We start from the raw sequence: 27484 nt of genomic DNA, 5'->3' as shown, positions 1-27484 counted from the left end.
AGAACAAATTTGTGATGGATAACACCTTCAAAATTCCAATAAACGCAAAGCATGGGCTTTTATCAAATTGCCCCCTTGCAGCAACCGGAAAAGCAGTTTGACGGCGACCTAGCCATTGCTCACGGGTATTCGGATTTCGCCAGTAAGCCCACTTTTCATCACAGGTTTCATCTTCCGATAAAATCTCATACCAGCAAGGTTTTTCAGTAAATTTTCACAAATTGCTAACCTCTTAGCTGATTGCTGAGGAATAAGTTAGTGACGGACCAGTCTACTGCTCTTTTTCACCTTCCACGTGGAACTTAGATGGCGACTTACAGTATTTTTCAACACAACACGCTCCCTGGCATGTTCGCGAGTACTTGAGTCCTCCTTCCTTTCCAACGTCGTAACTCCACTGCTAAATTTTTCAAATCAACGCCGCGCAGTGCACTGATCAAGGACACCTTCCCCTTTATATTTAATAATTTCACGAGTTGCTTGAGCGGCTATAAATTTTTTTTTTTCAGTAATGCCTTAAAATTGCGATGATTTCGTAGAAAACTGTCAAGTTTCTTCTCTGAAACAAATAACTAAACAAGGCTTTTTAAAAAAAATCGGATAAGAATAATCAAGTTTAGAGAATGCTCTAAAGGAATAATTAAGTATTGGTAAGTGTAAAATAGGATTAAAATATTTACAGACTTCTAAATCTTAAATATGATAAAACGGTCATTATTTTTGATACACCCCCATATTTTGTTACATTTTATTTTGCAAAACTGTGTGTTGTTATTTCTGTTAACTATGATTTGTTTTGCATAATTCAATGGGAAACAGTAATTGGCTATATTGTAGATATCCTATTTTTAATTTCGGCATATTTTGTATCATGCTGTTCTTTTCCTTTAATAAATAAATACAGAATGCAGCCCCCTTTTGTTTCATTCTTTTTCAAATGTAGGCTCTGCACACGTCACTGTTACGTTGTTTATGGCCAGTTATCATGAGCCGGATGCGATGATTTGTTGATTGATTTGATTGACACACACAAAAACAATTAACTACTTTCCACTTTTACTTCCGAAGTTCTGATTAAAACTTCGCCGACAAGACGCAATTATTAACGAGAATCCATCCAATAAGAATGTTTTATATCTCGACCAATGGCGTTTTTTTAAAAAGACTTGGTGACGTGCACTGTCATGAGTCCGTAACAGCCTGTGAATGTCCCACTGCTGGGCTGAAGGCCTCCTCTCCCTTTTTGAGGCGAAGGTTTGCTTATTCCACCACATTGCTCCAGTGCGGGTTGGTTGAATACACATGTGGCAGAATTTCTGTGAAATTAGACACATACAGGTTTCCTCACAATGTTTTCCTTCACCGTTAAGCACGAGATGAATTATAAACACAAATTAAGCACATGAAAATTCAGTGGTGCTTGCCCGGGTTTGAACCCACGATCATGGGTTAAGATTCACGCGTTCTAACCACTAGGCCATCTCGCAAGATGAGGCAGGATGTCTGCTCGTCATATATTTAAAAATTGTATTTTCTTCTAATCAAAAGTATTGCGAAATAGTAGGATATTGTATTAAAATAAGTGTTTATTTGCTCAAAACAGTAATTGAGTGTATAATATATATATATATATATATATTAATTTTATTTCTACTCCTTCTTCGATTGGAATAGAGTATACAATATTTAATTTTTAACTCAAACAAAACACTAAAAATTTGGCCTGATATCCCCTTCTTAAACACTGATTAAAATTTAACTACCTCATTTAACTTACAGAAAACCGTTGCTCAATGGTACATATGTAAATGTATAAAGCTCAAAGGAAAACACAATTAAATTTCAAAATCTTTATTTAGTATATGAAATAAATTATTAATAAATAAATATGCTTTATTGAAATTCTTCGCTCCCCTCCTCTTCGTATTCATCACTTGTAGAACTTGCTGTAAATTAAAATACAAGTAATTTACTTATTAATTATAATATTATTAGTATTATTCGCGCAAACACAGGTGCACTCTCTATTCCCTAACTCTCATAATCCGATGGGACGGCTATCCGACACGATCGGAAAGGGTTCAGGCGCAGAAACGGCTTTACGTGCTTTTCGAGGCACGGGAGTGTACACACATCCAACTTCCGGACCCCAGGCTGCTAATGAGAATTTTTCCAACAGAAAAACCCAATATTTTTTTATTGGCCCGACAAGGGAATCGAACCCAGGACTTCCAGGTCAGCGGCCTTACATCTAGCCACTAGACCAACGAGGCAAGCAGCTATTTAAAGCACGTACATAGCATTGTTCGCACACATCCAATCATCAATGAAGCTAGTCAACCAACACCGAAATGTCTGTCTGTCAAAATGATTAAAGCCACAATACTAAACAGTTACTTCGAAAGAAACATTTTACAAGGAATCCTAGCCAATATCAGAATTGCACATTTCACAGTCGAGAAAGTTGCTACAAACAAGCGTGTGGTGTTCGCGTTCCATGCGAATATGGACTTTGAATATATTACCACGACGGTTTAATTTCCTTTACCACGATGCGATGAACCCGTTCGTTGAGTTTTAGATCAAAATACGTACCGACGGAGGCGACAGATGTCGTACTCGGAGATGGGTCCGTGTCACATTTACAGCGCCTCAACTCTTCCAGCTGTCGTAGCTCGGAAGGTAATAGGTTCGATTTCCTGATCGTGTCCATTGTTTCTGTTGCGAAAAAATATAAAACACATTACCATAGTCACATTAAGTATATATTTATAAATAACAATACCTAAGTATGTAGTATATTACTAGACTATGTACAGACATTTTTATAATATGCAAAATTAAAATAAAAAACCAAAATACAGCATGATAGCAAAAACACACCGTATAAAAGATAACCAAGACGCTGGCATTATCGCCTCTCTGCACCGCTAGACTAGCCTTTGGGCTAAATAAGCGCCAGCTCTTGGGTCGCCATAAGTGTGGACCAGTTTCAAGTTCAGTTCCAGTTTCAGTTTCAATATATAAAGATATTATTAAGATATTATGAAGAAAAAGAAAAACGCCTCACCTAAACTAAACTGAACTTTACTGTCTTCGCGACAGTGACACACGTCATCTACCAGCGCCTCCTCGGCCCGGCGCCGCAGCTCCGACGGCAGCGGAGCGGGACCTGAGCGAGCGGGGTCGGTACAAATATTCATATACAATTTATATTTCGAATATATTATACAACTGATCGCAATTTCCAAATTTTTTCTCGAATCCATTATGAATACCATAGATAATTCAAGATCTCGACCAATGATATCGCGTCAACTCAAGGTCAAAGTTCTTTATTTGTCTTTGCTCCTCTTGTCGTTGGAAAAAGCTACTAAAGCTTTTTCATCATATCAGTAATTCCTTCGAACTATACAAATGAAATGACGTAACTATTCCTGAATATTTATTATTAACAACTGGCCGGTTGGCGTTGTTGGTAGATATTTTCACGCCGATGGTTGTGGGTTCAATTTTCATCCAGGACAGACATTTTTGTGCTTGAACATGTCTGTTAGTCCTGAGCCTGGGTGTAATTATATATATAAGTAAGTATTTACAGAAGAAAAGTAGTATATGTAATAAATCAGTTGTCTGGTTTCCATATAGAATATATATAACAAAATAAATATTTATCATTATAAGTAAGCTTTGTTCTTGATATTATGATGATGTATTTTTATGATTATTTATTATGATTGATGTATTTTTTTTAAATCGCCAATTTATTTAATAGTATTAGGCAATAGAATTGTTTCATTTGAATTATTTACAATTTGTTCGTACAGAGAAAACGCTAATTTTTCTACGAATTAAAAAAGAAATGCATACATTAAACTAATTAAAGTTGAAAGTATTTTTGTAATTGATTTACAAATGAAATCATAGTTCTTTCAACCAATAACGAAGTATTCTCGCCGATTCTGTAAGAGCGAGACGGGCGAACGACATATGCGCTTGCCCGCTCGCACTGTATAACTACGCATGCTGGACTATCCTCGCCTTTTCCCGCCGGCGGGGTCGAGGTCCCTCTTTTATTATCCCATCCGCTCTTAGGCGTATGACGGGGTCATTGCACACATAGTGTCCTCTTTCCTGACGTCGACGGTATCCTAAATCGAGGTTCGGCCTCACAAGAGGCGCCCTTGGACACGCGTATTCTCAGCCCTTAAGTGGGCTCCCAACATCCCAGTATCTTGAAGACTGGCCCCCCGCCGATGACGCTGCCGAGCCCATTTGGGCCAACAGCAACAAGTCAGTTCGAAAAAGAAAAAAACTCGCCATAGTCAACGCGCGGCTTTGGCCATCAGCGGTCGTATGCAAAAATCCTACACATTGAAAACTTATTCATTATTTAAATCTTAAAGTTTTATATGTTTTTTAACTCACAATCAGTCTTCGATTTAAACGGTTCAGTTCTCGCTAGAGCGTCTTCGTGGATACGTCGCATGTAGTGGTGATAATCCAAGGTCTTGATCGGCCCAACGTCGCCGGTCGCACGGGATATAACTGCGTAAAGTAAAGTGAATGTCTCACTGCTGGACTAAAAGGTTAGGCCGTTTGAGGAGTAGATTACGAGCTTATTCCACTACGCTGCTCCAATACGGGTGATACAGGTGCTTGAATTACATCCGACACATGCAGGTTTCCTAACGATGTTTTCCTTCATGCCAAGAATTATAAATACAAATTAAGCACGTGAAAGTCATTGGTTAAAATTGTCGCCTTCTAATCTCTGGTCTCACATTTTATATGTCAATTATTTGATGAACATAATATATAGTGTTAGAGAAATATTTAGATTTATTCCTAACAAAATATATTATTAAAAATATAGCTAAGCTCAAAACATTTTCATAAAGAAGACAGAATACGTCTGTCCAGAAGTATTTTATAGGGCAAATGGTCTATAATTTGTGATTATAATTCATCTCGTGCTTGACGGTGAAGGAAAACATCGTGAGGATACCTGCATGTGTCTAATTTCACTGAAATTATGCCACATGTATATTCTACCCCGCATTGGAGGAGCGTGGTGGAATAAGCTCAAAACCTTCTCCTCAAAAGGGAGTGGAGCCCTTAGCCCAGCAGTGGGACATTAACAGACTATTACTTTTTAATATAGATTCGAATAATTCAAACTCACGTTCCTCGACAGCTTCCCTCGCGTCGATCGCGATCTCGTTCGCTTCCCGAACGGCCCTCGACACGAACATCATCAGCTCGTCACCTTCCTTACGTTGGAGACGCGATAAGTAGACAGCTGTCGGTTTTGATGAAAACATTTACGGTAAATTATAATACTGGTGGTAGAGCTTTGTGCAAGCTCGTCTGGGTAGGTACCACCCACACATGAAACATTCTAGCGCAAAACAGCAGTACTTGGTATTGTTGTGTTCCGGTTTGAAGGGTGAGTGAGCCAGTGTAATTACAGGCACAAGAGACATAACATCTTAGTTCCCAAGCGATGTAAGCGAAGGTTAACATTTCTTACAAAGCCAATGTCTATGGGCGTTGGTAACCACTTACCATCGGGTGGCCCATATGCTCGTCCGCCTTCCATTCTATATAATAATAAAAAATTATAAAGTATAAATATTGTCAATGAACGCTACTATTGTAATATGCCTATAGAGAATTTCAATGACAGAAAGAGAAAGGTATATTGTATTTATTTATATATTATTGCAACGACTGCCTCGTTGGTCTAGTGGCTATGTGGCGGTTGGCGTGGTTGGTAGATACTTGCCTTTCACGCCGAAGGTTGTGGGTTCGATTCCCACCCAGGACAGACATTTGTGTGCATGAACATGTGTCGTTAGTATGTCATATAAGGATGTATTTACAAAAGGAAAGTAGTATATGTAGTATATCAGTTGTCTGGTTTCCATAGCACGAGCTCTGCTTAGTTTGGGATCAGATGGCCGTGTGTGGATAATGTCCCAGGATATTATGTTATATACTATATTATGTAATAATATCCCAGCGCATATTCACTAGAATATAATATACAAAGGTATTCCCTTAACATGTAACTAAACACTTTTTTTTACAATTAATAGGCCAGCTTTTGACCGTTGACTTGCCTGATGTTAAGCATCAACACGGTCTAAGATGTAGCACGCTTACCTATAAGAAACCTGTTTACTCTGGATTTGAAGACATCAACATTGTACCTATCAGGAAATACGGACTCAGGCAAAGAATTCCATAGTAAAACACTCACCGTCGTCAACGATATCGTCGAGCAGGTAGCGTATATCGTGCTGGGGGGGGAACCGTTCTTCTGTTGACTTCGTGACGTCATCGCGACCTTGAAAACGAAACCGTAGAGGATTATTACGTAATTTTATTTATACTTCACTAGATTTAAAGGTGCGACTATATTCCTTATCTCATAATCCGACTCGATCGGAAAGAGATGGAACAAAGGACGGCTCTCTCGAGCGATAGCCAACTTAGGACAGACGCCTCTCATAGGGAAGAACAGCAAACTGCGCAGAACAGTCAGGACATATTACAAGGAATACTATCTCGGTCCTCCTCACTCTCTTAATACAAAGAGACGGCCACTCCCTCAACGCCCAAACCCTCGGAGAAAGCTCAGGCGACGAACTAAAGGGTTTACATGCGCGGATATGCGAACAGTATCAACTTCCCTCCAAATGCAAAAACTTTTTACTGGCATAACCTGAGGCTTGAGCGTATATCAGCATATATAGTACGTAAATCCACTCACGCCTCGTGTGTTTCCAACGCGAATCATCCCTGGACATCGTCTCCATCGGTTTCATGTCGATTTCACAGAACCTGCACTTGCACTGGTCATCCAATCTTCGTCCACAGCGCGTACACTTGTCTGTGTATGAAAATGATTCCATTAATTAATTCTTTACAAAACCGTATAAGACTTGTCGGGATTGCATTTGAAATTCGCATCTCGAATTTGGGGGTTTATAAGGGTTGTTTTTTTATCGTCACGGTAGCATGCAAAAGCGATCCCGTGGTGCTCCTCGTTAAGACGGAAAGGGTACCGCTGATTTTTTAGTGGTTATTCCGATGTTCGGAGCGCACTCGGCCTTGGACACCGGTGAGCCCCACATACACCCCACTATTCCCGTGGGGGAAACGCTTAACGCATTTTTCCAGCGTTAAAAAAAATAAAAAATTAAGGGTTGTTTTTTATAGGGGTTGGTTGCCTTTTTCAAACGATATTACCTCGCGGAAACGCGTAGTTTTTTTATATGAGTATGATGTTACTTGCAACGAATCGCCTTTTTGTGTTTATTTGGGCACTTTTAAAGTTGTCAATTGGCACTACGGTAGCTCAATTCTGCTTAATCTATCACTGGTGGTACCAACCAGAGACTTGATGATACGCTGCAACCTATCATATTTACCTATCTTGACTTCAGCGCCATCCACAACATCGAATATCGAACTCCTAGCCGCTTCCAGTTTAGTCGCTTGAAGCGCTGACACGCGATGCCTCGAAGCCGCTTTATGCGCTTCAGGTAATAAGAACTGATGGACCAGTTCAGCTACCAACTCGTTCTGTTCCGCTGTTGACCTGAAAGTTGAAGAGTTTTTTAGTATACGGAATACAATTTCAAAATTTTCCTACTTAACTAATATCCGGACGCCACTTCGCCCAGGTTTGGATGTCACGAGTTAAACATAACTGGAGTACCCCCTGTCCTGTTCTGTACTCCTGACAACGTGTATGCAAAACGTATGGTTGATCGGTTGAGTAATTAAGACTTGAAAACGTAACAAATAAATGAACTGATATTCGCTATGATATGGACAAAATGGAAGACGAATCTTATCAACGATGCCATCATATGCGCTGATTGTTATCAACCAGAGACAGACTAGTTACGGTGCATTCGCTTGCAATGACTACGATATTTACGTAAAGCGCCCATGTCTATGGGAGGTGGTGACCACTTACCATCAGGTAACCCATTTGCTCATCTACCGACGGATTCAGAAACAGAAACTTTAGGTTAGAAAAACGCAGAAACCAGACCTTGAACCCAGGACCTCGGAATCTACAGCTTATGAACTAGACACAAGACTAACAGGGTCTATATAACGCATATGTATTATATACTCATGTGACGCCACACTCACATGGAGCCGTGCTCCCGCAGCGAGCGCTGGACGGCGTCTGCCCGAGCGCGGGCCCGCCGCACGGCCTGCTCCTCCGCGGCGAGCTCCACGGCCTCGCGCGTGACGTCACGCAGGTACGCGTCCACTGTCTCGTGGGTCACTCCCAGTACCTATTATATATATAGAATTACATGTCCATTAGAGGAGATGGCCCTTTTTTGACCAATGCTCTCCATTCATTTCCTCACGATGTTTTCCTTGAAGATGATTTATAAATATAAATTAAACACGTGAAAATTGGTCCTTGCGTAGGTTTGAACCCGTGATCATCAGATAAGATTCAAATGTAACATTAATTACTAATCGGTCGTAAGGTAAGCCACTCATATATTCCACCGTCAAACAGCAATACACTTGGTACTGGTGTGTTCCGATTTTAATTACCTAATTAATTTGTGGTTATAATTCATCTCGTGCTTCAACAAGCAAACATCGTGAAGGAATCTGCATATATCTAATTTGACTGAAGTTCTGTCACATGTATATTCCACTAAGCCGCATTGGAGCAGCGTGATAGAATAAGCTCCAAAACCTTCTCCTCAAAGTAGGAGAATAGGCCTTAGCCCAGCAATGGAACTAATCACAGACTCTGTAATTAGTTCCGTACCTGTTTAAACATCTCGTCGTGTTCTCGTCTACGGTGCTCCTCCTTCTGTCTCCGTCCCGCTTCCGCCGCTTCTCGCAAAGTTTTCTCACGAACTGTTGAAAAGATATATTAATCAAGAACTGATTGTAGTTTTATTATTATTATCATTAGTGTTTTTTTTAGGTATAGGTATGCGGACGGGCCACCTGATGTTAAGTGGTCACGACCGCCCATAGACTTTGGCAATTTAAGAAATATTAACCATTCCTTACATAGCCAATGCGCCACCGACCTTGGGAAAGAAGATGTGATGTCCCTTTTTGCCTGTTCACACTGGCTCACTCACCCTTCAAACCGGAATGCAACAATACTATATTGCTGTTTTGCGGTAGAATATCTGATGAGTGGGTAGTACCTACCCAGACGGGCTTGCACAAATTCCTACCACCGAGTAAAGTTTTTCGTCTTGTTCATTAAACTATCCACTATTTATGTGTTCACAGAGCTATTAAGATGGCCATAGACAATTTAGTACTTTCTAATGATTTGACATATTCCTAACAGTAGTGCATAATACAGCAGAGCTTGGAATATGTAAATATAAGGTTTGTTTATCTTTATTCGTATAAAATTTATAATATTGTACTTGTAAGAAATTTCTTAAAGGGTTATATCTTTTATCCTTACTTATTCCGTGAAGAGTTTTTTTTTTGGAACAGTAGCAGTGCCTCCATTTTGTGGGAATTACTGATTGAAGAGCCCCTTGTACCCTCGATTTTCAGTAAGAGGACCCCTTTAAGAGAGGTACGTATAATCAAGTTATAATAAAGAAGTCTCTATAAATCAACTCACGCGCAATTAATATAAAGGCGTGTTGCCTTCTCTCCTCTTTGAGCCTCCTTAGCTCCTTCTCCAGGAAGTCAAGAGCCGCTGACACCGCCCCCCCACACAGCTCTTCTACTAGTGCACTAATTGCTTCCTCCTGTGCAATAATTACTCGTTTCAGAAATGGTGGTAAACAAACTTAGGGTTTTAATATCGAGGTTCAGACCAGTTTGTGGTGAAAATGTATGACGTTGACTGAAGCATACGACCAAGCGATAATGTTATACGATTAACTTGTCCATTTGTCTGTTTGTACGTGACGTCGTAGCTTCAAACCACTATCGGTTTGCTTGAAAGGTGACTTGATCGATTTTTTTCTTAGTTATTATAATAAAACCTGAGTTATTCGAAGGTCATCAACTCTTATAATTGTTGAAGGTATGTGTCATATGACCAACTTTACTAGTCTGATTGATTCGAAATTTAGTATCTAATAAATAAATAAAATAATATAATGGGACATTATTCACACGTGGCCATCTGATCCCAAACTAAGCAGAGCTTGTACTATGGAAACCAAACAACTGATATACTACATATACTACTTTTCTTTTTTCTTACATACTTATATAGATAATTACACCCAGACTCAGGACATACAGACATGTTCATGCACACAAATTTCTGTCCTAGTTGGGAATCGGACCCACAACCTTCGGCGTGAAAGGCAAGTATCTACCAACCACGCCAACCGGCCCGTCGAATTCGTTTCGTTGACAATAGGTTGGCAAACTGACAAATGGTCTACCTAATGGTAAGTGGTCACCACCGCCCATAGACATTTTGCACTGTTAGAAATATTAACCATCCCTTACATAAATAATTGTAATTTTTCATTTTCGTTTGTTTAATAGAAATACAATGTGTACGACGAACTGCCCCAACAGTCATGTTCTCCTGGTACAATAAAACCTCTAACCTTCTGCTCGGCCTCGGAGCGTATAGCTTGATAATCTCTGGCCCTGGACTCTTCCTTGGCGATACGAGCTCGGTCCTCCTTCTGCAGACCGTGCGTCGTCTTCAACTCCTCAGTGAGCTCTGCTGCCCTGGTACGTCCTTCAAACATCTACGAACCAAAAAGAAATATATATTATTCTAGCTCTTTAATTTGTGAAGTAGAAAAATGGACAAATGGATGGTCTAATCCTTGACATATATAACCACAGACTCCGAAGTCCTGGGTTCGAACCTTGAGTTAAAACCTATTGCGGTTTTTCTGACAAAAAATTTTCAGTGGCAACCCGAAGTCGCATTGGATTATAAGAGGGAAATAGAGAGTACTGCTCTCGTAAGAGTGGCCGTCGTGAGCAAAATGTATCCGGAGAATTTTCTTATTCAAGATAATCAAAATCTCACCAAAATCTGCACAGCACGTCCTCTTAAAACTTTCTGTAACGTCAGCGCCGCTTGGTGCGACGCCTCGTCCTCCTCAGGGACCGCTTCCATTTCAGGGGTTGGAGGTCTCGGAGTCTCTACGAGCCGACGTGGTTTGAGCACTCTTAGAGGTCCAGCTGACGCTGAAGCCGCTCCGAGACGAGCCTCTGGATGATCGTACCACTTAAATTATTTCTATTATAATTATATGACATGACATAATTGGTCGAGATCCGAAATCTAAATTATCTGTGGTAAAAAAAATAGCGTTTTTAATCGGCGAAGTTTGTTATCGGAACTTTGGAAGTGAAATTAAAGTGTATATAAGTAGTTAAGTGAAATATTGTTGTATTATAAATAATGATAAATTAAACAAGAACTGTTTATAGTGTATAGACAGCAGAGGTATTAGCGAATCGCATGGAATATGTAAATCTAAGATTTGTTTATTTTTACTACTTTGATTAGAATAAAATATAATTTATTTATGACAATAAAATGTCCACTTTTCTAATTTTTTAAAGTGAAAACTTCTCGGGGCGAGTTGCGCTCGTTTATCGTAGCGGATAGAGTCGTGACTTCCTGTCACCGACATGATAATGTTAATATAATGAAATTGTTGAAAGTGCAAACAAATTTAAGTATTGTAGAAATTAATTAGGATAATAATGATTGAAATTTATATAAATACTAACAGTATATACGAATAATATAAGTGTATTTTATCTATTATTTATTTAAATTAAGCTGTATTAATATTTTGTACGAAGTTTGCGAGATACTGTGAATTTTGAAAAATAAAAACTATACAATATAAAAGGGTAGAATTATTACTTGGAGTACCAATAGATGTGGAAATTGGACAAATATATTTAACAGTTTAAAGTTTTTGCTCCTATCGGCAGTCCCTATGACTGTCTGCTTTTTTATTTTAAAGAGGGAATCAAAGAGTACAAGATAAAATAAACATAAACTAAGCACAAGGACAATAAAGTTTCCACAGATAAATAAGTCATACAATGCGAGCACGAGATGTGTCATTAAAAAAAATAATAAATTAACGGGTAACGGGTTAACAAATACAAAAATAATAATAATAATATTGAGGGAAAACAACATTGATATTACCAGGTTTTTCTTTAATAGTATAGGTAGGTGGACGAGCATATGGGCCACCTGATAGTAAGTGGTCACCAACGCCCATAGACATTGGCATTGTAAGAAATGTTAACCATTGCTTACATCGCCAATGCACCACCAACCTTGTGAACTAAGATGTTATGTCTCTCGTTCCTGTTATTACACGGGCGCATTCACCCTTCAAACCGGAACAGAACAATACCGAGTATTGCTATTTTGCGGTAGAATATCTGATGACTGAGTGATACCTACCCAGACGAGCTTGCACAAAGCCCTACCACCAATATAAGCATTAAGAAAAATAAAACTATAATACTAGTATTTCAATTACTAATCTTACTTTTCAAATCGTTATGCAATTTCTCCAGAAACTGTTCGCTCCACTTGGTCTCCCTCTCACAGAGCTGTGTCGTGTCACGTTGGATGTGATGACCGGAACAGGTCCGGGACAGATTCTGACCGCACTGCTGCAGCCACACGGGCGGTGCTGATAGCTGTTCATGGTCTTCTAGAGCTTAAATTAGAACAAACAAAAATATTAAGGTGGTTTTTCTTGATGGGTCTATCTGTGATTTCAAAATAGCAGTTTCAAATTACTGGTGGTAGAGCTTTTCACAAGCTCGGGTGGCGTATTGGCTATGTAAGCGATGTTTGACATTTCTTACATTGCCAATGTCTAAGGGCGTTGGTGACCACTTACCATCAGGTGGCCCATATGCTCGTCCACCTTCCTATTCTATAAAAAAAAAAGCTATTCCAAGATTGATTCTTATTATACTCGATCGTCTGTCTGTTCGACCGTGGTAATCTTCAAAACGAGTAATCATTACAAATGTAAATAATGGAATTATTATAAAAAGTATTCCAAAGAACGATTTACTTTCTATTTCATAAAAATCGGTTGAGCTTATCAAAAGTTATAACAATTTTAAGTTTTGCTACACATGTATATTACAAAAGCGAGTTGAAACAGCAACGTACAGCTATTTATAACAAGTAATAATACACATATACTCATCACATACTATAAAACAAGTCCCCCGCCGCGTATGTCTGTCTGTACGATAGAGATAAACTCAAAAACTATCAAAGGGATTTTCATACAGTTTTCACCAATTCACGAAATGGTTCATGAGAAAGGTTTAGTGTATAGAGTTATATGTATTACGATATAAACCTTTTATATTGACCATTATTATATAATAATATTATTAATAATATTATTATTAACTAATTTGGTAGAATTATTAAAAAAGTATCTCGTCTCGTTTAACAGATCTAAGCTGATTTCGAAGTAGTTACAACCGACGGATCGGTTGGCGTGGTAGATACTTGCCTTTCATGCCGATGGTTGTGGGTTCGATTCTCACCCAGGACAGACATTTTTGTGCATGAACATGTCTGTTTGTCCTGAGTCTGGGTGTAATTATCTATATAAGTATGTATTTACAAAAGAAAAGTAGTATATGTAGTATATCAGTTCTCTGGTTTCCATAGTATGAGCTCTGCTTAGTTTGGTATCAGATGGCCGTGTGTGAATAATGTCCCAGGATATTTATTTACTTACATAGCAAATTGGGATCGTAAATAATCTCCGCATGCCGTCTCCTCGCCTGGTAGCCGTGCCGAGCTCGTGGGGCGTGCAGGTCCGACGTCGGATCCTGAGCGGCGTTGATAGCGCTCCCACCGCCTCTAGCCGCGCGCATCTCTTGGACGAGGCCCATTCTACCACCACAGTTGTGTAGGGTTGTCAGTTTGCGAAGTTCTAGAATGCCGTCACAATCATCGTTTAATCTATGGAAACGGTATACTTGCCCTCCATAATCCATATGAGGCCATAGACAAATTATTACTTTTTAAAGATTTGACACATTCCTTAGGGTGCTCCAACACAGCAGTTATATAACGTTATAAAACATTGTGTAGCACGATAACATTCTATAACAGTGTGTAACATTTTACTACACCATGTTAAGATTTATATTTTATAAACGCTCCCACCCTTTTTTTAACGCTGGAAAAACGCGCTACGTGTTTCCCCCACTGGAACAGTGGAGGGGTATGTGGGGTTCACCGGTGTCCAAGGTGCCTAGTGCGCCCCGAACATCGGAATACCTACTAAGAAACCAGCGGTACCCTTTCCGTCTTAACGAGGCGAGCCACGGGATCGCTTTCGCATGCTACCGTGAAACGATCCCACCCTGGTTCAACTCGTTGTATAACGTCACATAACATTCTGTAACCATGTTGTATTGTGTTGTAATCAATTTTATAACATTTTGTTACATGAAGTTGTATAACATCACTAACAATTTATAACTTTTGTTACAATTTGTTAATAAAAAAGTTAACAAATTGTAACAACAAATGTTATGCAACATTCTCTAACGTTATATAACTGCTGTGTGGGAACATCTTTACAAATACATATATTTCTTATTTCATTGCGGACCTCCTTACGAAACCTCATGTGTATCAATTGCCCCTCACTTTACCTCTATCCCTCTTTCGTCTAATGTTATCAATCTTCCGTTCCATATCGGTCTTCTTGTCTGCCCAGAGTTTCGCCAGCTTCGTTACTGTGCGATCCGTGCTCTGCTTGCGCTTTTGAGTCTGCAGCTTATGGAGCAGAGCGAGACGAATATCCTGGAGTTCATCGATTTCCTAAAAAAAAGTTGATTATTGGCAGAGACACCTCAGATTTTCTAAGCCTCATATTGGTAAACAAGCTCTCTTAGTACGGTTGTGTAATAAATATAACAATATCGTTAAATCAATTCCGGACATTGACATTTTGTGACTCTCCCTCAATATTTAGTAATAAGTTACTTAATTATTATAAAATGCATGATTAGTTTTAATTAATAATTTTTAATTATAATTTCACCGATTGATTTTTTATTATAATAATGACATTATTTATTATTTAATTTTGACATTTTTTTTAAATTACTGATGATTTTTTGTTACTTTTAATTTGAATTTGATTAGACTGAATCCGGAAGTGCTATGTACACTTGTAATTGACATGCATATTAGATATACTATTATTGTTTTATAAATTAATCTTTTCAATGCTTTATATGTATGTTGTAAGTGTGCTGTTATAAATAAATAAATAAAGACTTTTGATGTGTGGAGGGGGAGGGTCGAAATGAGACTTCGAGCGTCAGACAAGTTAGCGGAAGATTTCATGCATCAAGTGACATCAGCATGACATTTGTTATTTACCTTGGCATTCATACCATTTTTTTATAGGTACGTATACATATATATATATATATACATATATATATGTAGACATATACATAACACAAAAAACTCACCGCCTCCCTAAATATCCAGTCCTTAGTTTCTATATCCGTGATGATGCCCTCCCTATTCTTTATCCATCGAGGGTATCCGCCTCTCTCGACCAACTCAGACCATCTACGCGCGTGACGCATCCTGGCGATGGAAAAACATCTCTTACTGATATTGTAAACAAAGTTTTTACCACTGAATGGCGGTAAATCGGCATATTGCAAGACTAGTTCCCCTCAATAGGTACTCTATGCCCTATTCTGTATCTCTGAAAACATAAATCCGTAACAGCCTGTGAATGTCCCACTGCTGGGCTAAAGGCCTCCTCTCCTCTTTTTGAGGAGAAGGTTTGGAGCTTATTCCACCACGCTGCTCCAATGCGGGTTGGTAGAATTCACATGTGGCAGAACTTCAGTGAAATTAGACACATGCAGGTTTCCTCACGATGTTTTCCTTCACCGTAAAGCACGAGATGAATTATAATCACAAATTAAGCACATGAAAATTCAGTGGTGCTTGCCCGGGTTTGAACCCACGATCATCGGTTAAGATTCACGCGTTCTTACCACTAGGCCATCTCGGCTTCGAAAACATAAATGTAAAAAAAATCAGTTAAAGGGTAGAACAACGAAAAAATATAAAAAATCATATATAAAAAAAACATTGGACATATTATAGAACGCCAGACCATATATTATTCATCTAATATCCAAAAGGTATATTTTTAATTAATATACCTTTTAAGAGTATATTTTTTGTTACTGGTGGTAGGGCTTTCTACAAGCTTGTCTGGATAAGTACCACACAATCATCGAATATTCTAACCCAAAACAGCAGTATTTGGTATTGTTATGTTCCGATTTGAAGGATGAGTGAGCCAGTGTAATAACAGGCACAAGAAACATAACATCCTAGTTCCGAAGCGATGGTTAACATTCCTTACAATGAGAATGGGCGTTGGTGACCATTTGGATGACCACCATTTTAGCCGGTCGCCGCTTAGACTAATCATGATCAGTTTAATAGTTAAGACGTGAAAACGTAACAAAAAAACGAACTCACGCATAGATCAAGTGTTAGGATTGGACGTTGATGCCGCAATATATGTCACATTTAAAATAAGAATATATAAATATTATTATTTTTTTTAAAAACGATCACATTAAACTCTTACTTATTTATCATTTCTGTCGTATGGAAATCAGCTGGCAAGTCACCCTTACGATACGGAGTACCCGGTCCTGAAGCAAAATAACCAAGAATATAATTTATCAAATCTCTTTTAATAAGTATAATTTTAGCAAACCTTTTAACAGTTGGTACTTTTCAAATTGGTAAACGGTCTTATATATATATATATATATATATATATATATATATATATATATATACGCTTAATTATATATATAATTAAGCGATGTATATAAAGTTTAAGTAATGGTCTATGAGCACTATGAGGGTGGCATTTTCTTTAAGGAAAAAATCCTCTGTAAAAGAAATGATTAAAAAAAAACAAATGTACATTTATTACATTTTCAATTATATTATTAGTCTATTAGAATAATATTTAAAAAAATAAACTTTTTTAATTTTGTTTCACCGCTTTACTTAAATAACGTTTATATTTCGTTTCACCGCTTTAGTTCAGGCAAAGGTAATTCGACAGTAGGGCTCTTTGACGACCAATTTCAAAAGTGAACGTATGACGATTAAAAAAACGTAGAATACAAAAAAGAATGTTCATGTTAATATTAACGTTCTAAATTTAAACAAGGCGACCAAAATATATATTCATAGTACTTTGCTGGTGGTTTTTTTTAAATTAAAATCAGATTTTTTTTTAATCCCAGCCTATAAATTTGACATTTTACGTATTCTTTTTTCGAATGTAATTTCGGTGTATGTTTGAGAAAATTATATTTTGATTTCACAAGAACTTTCTAAACGTAATTTTATAAGATTACATTAAATGGAAAGTGTTGTATTTCCACTTACCCCACTCAAATTTGTCTAAATACATCACTTCCGGTGTGTTTTCGCACTCCTCAGCCGGTACCGCGTCCGGTTGCCACGGTGTCGTCTGAGCTGATGATTCTCTGCAAAATTCCGCCGCGTGAGAATGGGAGGGAAGAGTGAGGTTTGGAAAAGTTGCAGAAAAGGACACAAGGTAACTAACACTATGTCTGTTTCTTTACTCAACAACGTGTATGCAAAATTTTATAATAATCGGTCGGGTAGTTAAGACGAGAAAGCGTAACAAACAAACAAACTCATTTTCTTATATTAGTTGGGGTAATTTGATATTATGTCTCTTTCTCTCTAAAATGCTGAATTCTTCGACGATGTCCTGAACGATATCGTTCAAGGCCATTCGCAACGGAGAATAGGATACAATACACGATTGTGTTCACTAAAATAATTGTACTTTGTTTTCGCTCACTTACATAATCCGATGGAAAAGAGCTCAGGTGTAGGACCCACGGCTTTACGTGCTATCCCATGCCCTGGAATAAGCACTACTTTCTTCCTTAAAATCTGGTACTAAAAATTTCTGACGGAGCCTAAGCTTAACACGGGACTAAGCAAGCCTCTAGATAGACATGGTTGTTGTAAAGATCTACTGCTGTTGCTGCATCAGCGCCGGCCCTGACACTTGCTCAGAGTAGAGCGAAATTGCCTTTCAGTGCCCTTTGGTCGACGCTTTCACTTCACGTAATTTGAATTTATTTAATGTTATATAACATAATTATATATATTTAGCATCTAGAAATGATTACATGTAGATTTATCTCCGATATATACCTCATGCTACCCGGCGCCTAGAGCGATCGCTCCTCTCGCTCTACACCAGGAACCGCACTGTACAATATGGTGTTCATTACCTATACAAACTCTGTGTCCCCCTGTGTTTCGGCTTCTCACGGCAAGGGATCATCAACTCAGTCGGGGGCCGGAAGTCAGGGGTAGCACACTTCATCGGGCACAACTTCTTTGGACTGTAATAAAAATGCATCTATAGAACCCAGATGGTCGAGATTAGAACGCGTGAATCATCGTGGATTCAAACCAAGCACCACTTAATTTTCATGTTTCTAATTTGTGTTTATAATTCAAATCGTGCTTGGCGGTGAAGGACATCGTGAGGAAAACTGCAAGTGTCTAATTAGAAGTAGGACATTCACAGGCTGTTACTAAATAATTTTATCCACAATAGCGCGCTCCACTATTTTTTTCTAATCACTACAATGCAAGTGTGCAATGTAAACTGTAATAGTGTGGCGCGTTTTCGAGTGAACTAATTATATATAATTGATATTGGACTTTGTCTGTAATTGTAAATATTAATATCCTCCAGACCGATTTTGGCCACAAGGGCCAATCTGAATAGAGATTAGCCAACTGCGCAGGACATATTATAGTGCACGAGTGTGTGTCTTTTCCCTAACTCTGATAATCCGATGGGACGGCAATCCGACACGACCGGAACGAGGCTTTACGTGCTTATGTTGTAAATATTATTAAAATAATGAATAGGTAAATTAACATACACAGCACAGTACTTAAATCGATCCTTCCCCGCCAACTCCGGAACGGGCACGCCACGTGCTCTCCCCACTTTTTCCAAGTAAGCGCCGTACGAGCGATCCACGTGTGGCGGCAGACGACAGTTTGGATGGTACACTATTATAACAAATTTCAATCTTATTTCAATTCTAATTTATGTCGATTTTATTGTAGTTGATTTTATTTATATAAAATAATACATAATATCTATATTTATGGTACCATCCGCTCATATTGTACCGCCAAGCAGCAATTCTTAGCATTGTTGTGTTTCGGTTTGAAGGGTGAGTGAGCCAGTATAGCTACAGGCACAAGGGACATAACATTTTGATTTCCAAGCTTCATTGCGTATTGGTGGTGTAAAGAACGGCTAATATTTCTTACAGTGTCAATGGATGGTGGCTTAAGATTAATAAAATAAAAACTAAAATCTTTCGACTAACAACTATTAGCTGGTAAAATAAGCGTATTATGTACATTTTTCTGCAATATCTAGTATTACTCATCAGCAATAAATTGTAATAAACTCACCAACTTGCATTCTTGGAAACTGACGCAGTTCAGAGAACATTGTTTTGTACACCGGCTGGATCATCTGCAAACGTATTTATTACATATAAAAACATTTGACAAACGTTATCGCTGGTTTGTCTGACATAGTGGTAGAAATTCAAGACATTTATGTGCTCGATGAAATTATGGCAATCAAATTCTTTTAACGGAGTCCCTTAGCTTATTACTGTTAGGAATATTTCAAAACTATTAAAAGTATTAAAAATTGTCTATGATCTCTTTTCGATATATTTCACAAGTATTGACAGTTTGCCTCAAGGCCGCGTGTGAGCGAGGTCTATGTCAGTTAATTCCACTGAATTAAAATACACAACGAATACAATAAAAGTATATAGATGTATATACAAAGACTAAAGACTAATAATAATAACAATAAAATAACATTACGGCTTGAACTAAAATGGTGCTATTCTACTAAGCATTGCTGCTTGGCGGTACAATATATGATGAGTGGATGGTACCATAAATATAGATATTATGTATTATTTTATATAAAATAAAATCAACTACAATAAAATCCACATAAATTAGATATGAAATAATATTGAAATTTATTATAATAGTGTACCATCCAAACTGTCGTCTGCCTCCACAAATATGCAAGTCATTGCATGCAAGCGTATTTTTTTATGTATATCTGAGGATATTTACGAAAACAATAACTCACAACTTGCGCAGACGCCATCGCAGCTTTAAACGCAGTTCTCGCGTAGTCTCTCGCTCCTGATACTATGAAGGCGGAATCTGTTGTATCAAGTTGTTATTAAGTTAAAGTAATAACATGTATATCCACTATACCAAGGCTTCCTCTCTTGAGAAGTTTGCGAGCATATTCTACCACGATGTAATTCCTTAATATTTGCATTAGCCGCAGCGAAAATTTAATCCAAAATAATAGTTATTAGTTATAAATGTGTGTTTGACATGGCGAAGAGTTCGTTTAACACAATTACACAAACCACATATATATACGGACACCACCATATGGACATACGACCGATGGTCGTTGGAACAGACGAGTTGTTGTGGAGACTACGGATCAGCCAATGTAGTGTATTTTCTCGCCAGGCGGATTTATGACTTGAAGATGATGGCGAGACCCGGCTAGATGTGGAAGGCGGAAGGATTGCGATCGGCTAATGATTATATGACCTGAATTATTTGTCCTGGTGAGCGCCAGCCCTGGGGTAGTACAAGAAGAACGAACGCTCCAGGCGCTAGGTATCAGGCAAAATTGGCAAAATAATTACCAGGGGTTCATAAGCAGTGAATTTATAATTGTGGTAATTATAATTTATATAACATTAACTAAAATGAAATTTACGTGAAGTGAAAGCGTCGACCAGAGGGCGCTGAAAGACAATCACACTCTATTCTCATCAAGAGCCATGGCCGATGATGGTCCTAGTGCTCTCAAAAATAACCCTTTGAAAGCGGGTCGATCAGATTATGCTGAAAATTGATTGGCTCTCGCTTTAAATCTTGCTTTCATTTATACCTTGTTAAGCTAAGGAAAACTTCAAGTTACACGGGGCGGCTCGTACGAGCACATAGTCTGCTATGTATAAATACATAACTGTTTAACCATACCCTGATACCTTACAATATAAAAAAGCAATGCAAACGAATTAAAGTTCATCACTTTAAGATTGTTAAAAATTAATATGTATTACTTTTCATTTTTAACGTATTATAAAGGTCTCACCATATAAATAATCGTGGACTCTCATCTTAGACACGTTATACCTTCTCGGAGCTTCGTATAGAGTTTCGCCGCTCATTTTGATATTAATATTTAAATATATTTAAGCCAAATACACGTCATAACGTGTTGATAAAAATATGTAATGACAAAACAATTTTGTTGCTTAGCAACACTTGTTTTAGTAATTTAAGGGTAATGCACATTTTTAGGAACATGTCAAATCATTAAAAACAACGTTGTCTATAGTCTCATCTTAATATCTCAGTATTGGCAGTCCGACTCAAAGCTACGTTCACAATTAATACTACCTCGTTGGTCTAGTGGCTTGATGTAAGGCCGCAGACCCTGAGGTCCTGGGTTCAATTCCCAGATTGGGCCAATAAAGAGTTATTGGGTTTTTCTGTCAGAAAATTCTCAGTAGCAGCCCGGAGTCTGGAAGTTGGAAGTGTGTATATTCCCGTGCCTCGGAAAGCACGTAAAGCCGTTGGTCCTGCGGCTTAAATCTTTCCGGTCGTGTCGGATTGCCGTCCCATCGGATTATGAGAGTTAGGGAATAGAGAGTGCACCTGTGTTTACACACACTTGTGCACTATAATATCTCCTGCGTAGTTTGCTAATCTCCCTTGACATTGGCCGCCGTGAAAATCGGTACTGAGGACATTATTATTATAGATAACGAATAGAAAAAGGTTAAAAAAACGGTAAAGAATACAAATAATATATTTGTTATTAAATAAGCGCTGTGTATTGTTGAAATCGAGATGATGTAAGTCTTTGACTTATTAAAATTTATACAAAGAAATAAAATTAAGGTGTCTGTCTGTGTTTTCGAAATAATAGCTTTTTTTAAGTTAATATAATGAGATTTAACAAAACCATTATAATATAATGCGAGTTAAAATGACATTATTTTTATTTTATGTTACCTAAAAATTTTAATATTTTATATAATTCAAATTAGATTTTGAAGGATTTTCGTTACAAATTGTATTTCACGCTGGCTACATTTCCAATAATGGTTTTTCACGCTGGCAATGTAGGTTTTGCTAATATTACAATAAAACAAAAACAACAAACTCATTTTTTATTGTGCCGCAAAATAAAATTTACAGTTTACACAAATAATTTTCATAAATTAGAAAAATAACAAATTCCATACAAAATAATTCTGTGAATTCCATAACAGCGTAGCGATTTTAAAGCTGCATTCACACTATTGTACTTTAAAGTTACGGCTGTATAATGCATTACAGTATACATATATGCAGCGTGACAGTGTAGTAGCGACATTATAATTATAAGTCCAGCCCGTTGAGAGAATACTACTAGTCTACACAACCGTGACAGCGCATGATATTTAAAATATAGTTTTCTTATTTAATTAAAGTATAATTTGGCGCCAAAGCATATAACATTTATTGTATGTTAACATAGAGATATTGTTCGTTAGTAGAACACAAATGATAGTAATATTTTTATCGTAAATTCTATGACAGTTCAAACGAACATCGTCCATTCGATTACGGAGCTTCATTATTGAACAAATATGTAACATTATTTATTATAATACTTAAGATAATTATTTATTCAGCTCGTTTGCCGACACTAAAAAAAAAAATTTTTTTTTTTTAAAGTATGGCAATCAGATTGGCAAGTGTCACTCATAGAAACTAGCGCTGTAAGAGATATTTATAATATTAAACATTCCTTATATGCTATCTAATATCTAGACTAAATATCTTGCTTTACTTGAATGACTGACTAAATATGTACAGTTATATTTTAACAATATACACATGAGAAGCTTATTTACTTAATAATAATACAGTAACAGTAACAGCCTGTGAATGTCCCACTGCTGGGCTAAAAAAGGTCTGGAGCTTATACCACCACGCTGCTCCAATGCGGGTTGGTGGAATACATATGTGGCAGAATTTCAGTGAAATTAGACAATGCAGGTTTCCTCGCGATGTTTTCCTTCACCGTCAAGCACGAGATGAAAAATAAACACAAATTTAGCACATGAAAATTCTTTCTTTTTTTTTATATATATATTCGCCGGGAGGGCAAATGACTACTCCACCTGATGGTAAGTGGTAGTAGAGTCCAAACGCGACGACGGCCAGTACAGACGGGAAAAACGTTCTGCACTAGCCGCCTTCGCCGCGCAAGATGCCTCTTCACGCCTCGTTTGAAGGAACCCGGGTTGTAAGAGGAGGGGAACACGTGAGCTGGTAAGGAATTCCATTTTTTGGAAGTGCGACAAAGAAAGGAGTTGCCAAATTTATTTGTTCGCGATGGAATTGATGTCACAGTTACGCGGTGACATCGAGAACCAGCTCGCGTGGACTTAAGAAGGAAGGGGGAAGCAGGAATTAGAGAGAATAATTCCTCAGAGCACTCGCCGTGATACAGACGATAGAAAGCGCTCAGTGCTGCTATCTCGCGACGCAATTGTAAAGGTTCAAGGGTGTTTGTGACCTTTACGTCGCCAATAATGCGTACGGCACGTCGCTGCAACCGGTCCAAGGCCTCAAGTACGTACTGTATCATTATCAGTATCATTACTGCTTGCCCGGGTTTGAACCGACGACCATCGGTTAAGATTCACCCGTTCTTACCACTGGGCCACCTCGGCTAATAATAAGTGCTTATTAATATAATAACAAGTTACTTACCGGTTGTTTTCACTATAAACTAATATTATACATATAATTCTTTACGATTCATATAACAAAGTATAAAAACATTTCAGTTTTATATAATAGTATATATATATATATATATATATATATTTATGTCACCAGTTTATATACTATAATCGGTTATACAAGGAATGAACGACAACCGATATAATGCGATGCGAAAATCGAGTATTTAGTACTAAGCCAGAAGCAAACCACAAAACCACAAGAGTTCAGATATATAAACAATCGTGACCTTAAAATGAAGCGATATCATTGGTGGAAAACATGTCTTCTATAATATAAAAATGTTTATATACCTATGTATTATTATTTTTTTTTTGTAGAATAGGAAGGTGGACGAGCGTATGGGCCACCTGATGGTAAGTGGTCACCAAACGCCCTTAGACATTGGCATTGTAAGAAATGTCAACCATCGCTTACATAGCCAATGCGCCACCAACCTTGGGAACTAAGATGTTATGTCCCTTGTGCCTGTAATTACACTGGCTCACTCACCCTTCAAACCGGAACACAACAATATCAAGTATTGCTGTTTTGCGGTAGAATATCTGAGGAGTGGGTGGGACCTACCCAGACGGGCTTGCACAAAGCCCTACCACCAGTAGCATTAATATTTATATGTAATTTTACCCTCAGACATTAAAAATATTGACTCGTTCGATATATTCAATAAGCGACTGTCTCATTATATTATTAAAAAAATATCTGTCCGAGTATGTAGAATGGAATAAGATTGGTTTTCAAATCGTGTTTGATGATTTGTGTGTTATTTTCTCCATTGAAAAATGTAAGTACGACAACGAATGTCTGTTAATTGTTTGTATTTATTTCTTCAATTGTGTTCTCGTGTAAGTGATGTAATTGTCTTTATGGGAATAAATAATCTTTAAACCTATTTTAATTGAATCACGATACATATATAACGCACTTCCAGGCAGTGATATCTTTCATCGACATTTAATATTACAAAGCGGAAAGGTTTGTTTGTTATCGATTAACTCTGAAACTACTGAACCGATTTTGATAATTATTTTACGATTGGAAAGTTAATTTAACGAGGAATAACTCGGGCTATATTTAATTTCAGTAATGTTAGGATTTCAGCCTGAAATAATTGTATTTCAGAAGCAAGAAACGGCGTTATCGAGCTGTTTAATCCGCGTGCCCTTATGTATGTACTCTTATAGTCAAAAACCGAACTCTATGCAGGCGAAGTCCTTTGTATATAAAACAAAACAGCAGCCTGTATATGTCATACTATCAAGGTCTTTAACCTTTATTCATTCAGCCTCACAAACATTGGTCAAATATCATCAAAGTAAAGTAAAAACTAAGAGCCTGTAATTATCCCACTGCTGGGCTAAAGCCTTACAACGAACGAAACGATGCTCATGTGACGGATTTCCTTTTACACATGAAGCTTTCCTCACGATGCTCTCAATGTATGAATTATAAACACAAATTCCCCACATAAAAATTCAGTGGTGCAACCGGGTTTGAATTCACAATCATCAGCTAAGATGCAGATGTTCCAAAACGATGTACACCAAATTAACCGTTGATAATGACACTTCACTTCACTTCACTTCACTTGTAGTCACTTCGGCCCCTACGCCTTGAGCGCGGCGTCCAGCTCCGCGAGCTGCAGCGTGGCGCGCCGCAGCAGGTCGGCCTGCTGCGCGCTGCTGTCGGCCAGCGTGGACATGCTCTGCTTCAGCGTCGACAGCCGGCTCGACACGCGCTGCTTCTCCGCCAGCAGCAGCTGGTGCGCTTTAGCACCTGCGGACCAATTAAACGAAACGAATTAATCAGCTAAACTTGTAATTTTTTACTTTTATTATATAATAATAATAACCGCAGACTAACAGCCTGTGACCATGTTGAACGAGTAACTATTTACTTATTTATATACAAAATGGATTACACATAAGATGGCCTTATTCTGTGTTATATACTTTCTTACTTCAAATACATAGACAGACTGGCAAGTGGACCACATGATGGTAAGTGGACCATACATAGACAATCGCAGTGTAAGAAACAATAAACATACAACAACAACGACCTCGGCAACTAAGATGTTATGTCCCCTGTGTCTGTAATTACACTGGCTCACTCACCCTTCAAACCGGAGCACAACATAAGTATTACTATAGAGATTATTAAATAACTATAAATCTAGCAACTAATTTTAAAAAAACCCATGATCCTTACTAATATTATAAATACGTACAGTTTGTTTGTTTGTCACATCTTAAATACTCAACCTAACGTAATATCAGCACCTCTTCTTTGATTTAATAATAATGAAAGGAGGGGGGCACGGTGACGTCGGTGACAGTAGGGGGCAAAGTTCTCACCCAACAGCGGGATGTAGTCACCGGCGCGTTCGGAGCGCACGTCGAGCGTGAACCACTCGTTCAAGTCGTCCGAGTCTGACGATGGCAGCTCCTGGACAAAGAAACATATCAATGGTACACCGATATAATTTCAGTGAAGTTAGACATGCAGGTATCCTCACGATGTTTTCTTTAACCGTAAAGCACGAGATGAATTATAATCACAAATTAAGCACATGAAAATTCAGTGGTATTTGCACGGGTTTGAATCCACGATCATCGGTTAAGATTCACGCGTTCTTACCACTGGGCCATCTCGGCTATATGGCGAGGAATCATTCAACACTGGCGAGGCCCTATTTCCAGTAGTAAATAAGATGTAATATAGCGCCGTACGTCGTAGAGGCTGTCGTCGTCGGACTGCGAGTCGGGGTCGCTGGGCGCGTCCTCGTCCATGCGCTCGGGCCGCATGAGGCGCTGCCCCCCCGCCCCGTCGTCCTCCCCCTCCATCGACGAGCCCAGGTCCTGCAACACACATATATATCTAGGTAGACTAATCACTTGAATTGTGATATTATAAAATTCAATAAAAAGCTATCACCGGTTCGGAATGCAGAATCTACCTCGAACCGGCAAGTAACATAACTATATCAATTAAATATATATATATATATATATATATATCTAACAAAAAACTATTTATATATAATGATATATTATATATTTACGATATATTTCATCTCTCTCTTAATAAATGTTTATTTAATATTTCAAATATTTTAAAGAATAATAGCTGTTATTGATTTTTGATATTTTCTTATTATTATTATTTGTTATTTTTTTTTTCTACTATTTCTCTTGTGCTTTGCATCTTATTTCTTTAATATTCGTCTTTAATATAAAATTTTTAATTTAATTTTGTAAATTATCTTAAGTTTTATTATTTCTATTATATTATAAGCAGAATAAGTTTAACTTTCCGAACGTCATACGTCAAGCTGTCAGATTGATTTAAAAAAAAAAAATAAAACACTTTTGGCGGGAGCGCGAAATACGGTCAGGCGTACGACTGATAAATTTTTTTGTAATAATA

The 27484-nt window shown here is 37.9% G+C and overlaps 3 protein-coding genes across 5 annotated transcripts in view; 1 reads left to right on the top strand and 2 right to left on the bottom strand.

The window, feature by feature from the left end:
• LOC126779491 (charged multivesicular body protein 7) overlaps positions 1–2058 on the top strand; it is a 112045-nt gene extending 109987 nt beyond the window's left edge. The window contains exon 12 of the transcript XR_007670361.1: positions 2016–2058. The gene's annotated coding sequence lies outside the window, so the exon portion shown is untranslated. The remainder of the gene's footprint in view (positions 1–2015) is intronic.
• Positions 1–27484, bottom strand: part of LOC126779547 (serrate RNA effector molecule homolog) — a 155172-nt gene that overhangs the window by 119601 nt on the left and 8087 nt on the right. For 2 of the 3 annotated variants that reach the window (XR_007670366.1, XR_007670365.1), the window contains exons 9-11: positions 26788–26916; positions 26413–26503; positions 24406–25831 (exon numbers count right to left, since the gene is read on the bottom strand). Coding sequence is in view for 1 of the 3 variants with exons in the window: in XM_050503645.1 (XP_050359602.1) it covers positions 25662–25831; positions 26413–26503; positions 26788–26916 (390 nt within the window). In the remaining 2 variants the exon portion in view is untranslated. Of the gene's footprint in view, positions 1–22429; positions 25832–26412; positions 26504–26787; positions 26917–27484 lie in introns of those variants that run through there. The other variant, XM_050503645.1, reaches the window with a different exon arrangement.
• Positions 1894–21420, bottom strand: LOC126779389 (cilia- and flagella-associated protein 91-like). Its single transcript, XM_050503312.1, has 24 exons — positions 21345–21420; positions 20307–20383; positions 19598–19661; positions 19051–19183; positions 18385–18498; positions 17498–17598; positions 16677–16743; positions 15526–15646; positions 14695–14863; positions 13767–13964; positions 12540–12713; positions 11042–11226; positions 10605–10751; positions 9653–9782; positions 8822–8913; positions 8176–8324; positions 7440–7609; positions 6779–6898; positions 6266–6352; positions 5186–5302; positions 4429–4548; positions 3071–3172; positions 2596–2718; positions 1894–1946 (listed from the first exon to the last, which is right to left on the bottom strand). The coding sequence occupies exons 1-24, from the start codon at positions 21418–21420 to the stop codon at positions 1894–1896; spliced, it is 2889 nt and encodes a 962-aa protein (XP_050359269.1).

Source organism: Nymphalis io, chromosome 29, assembly GCF_905147045.1.
Source record: "Nymphalis io chromosome 29, ilAglIoxx1.1, whole genome shotgun sequence".
Lineage (NCBI taxonomy): Eukaryota > Metazoa > Arthropoda > Insecta > Lepidoptera > Nymphalidae > Nymphalis > Nymphalis io.
This window is presented reverse-complemented; position numbering and strand designations above follow the sequence as displayed.

What these genes read in the sequence shown, in the direction of transcription:
- LOC126779389 (XM_050503312.1), bottom strand. Translation starts at nt 21,420, where the DNA reads ATGAGCGGCGAAACTCTATACGAAGCTCCGAGAAGGTATAACGTGTCT. An exon ending in TTTAGACAAATTTGAGTGGG is followed by an intron (nt 16,744 to 17,497) that starts GTAAGTGGAAAT and finishes ATTTTGCTTCAG; the next exon opens with GACCGGGTACTCCGTATCGT. An exon ending in ATTGCATAACGATTTGAAAA is followed by an intron (nt 11,227 to 12,539) that starts GTAAGATTAGTA and finishes ACGATCATCCAG; the next exon opens with AGGCTCGTCTCGGAGCGGCT.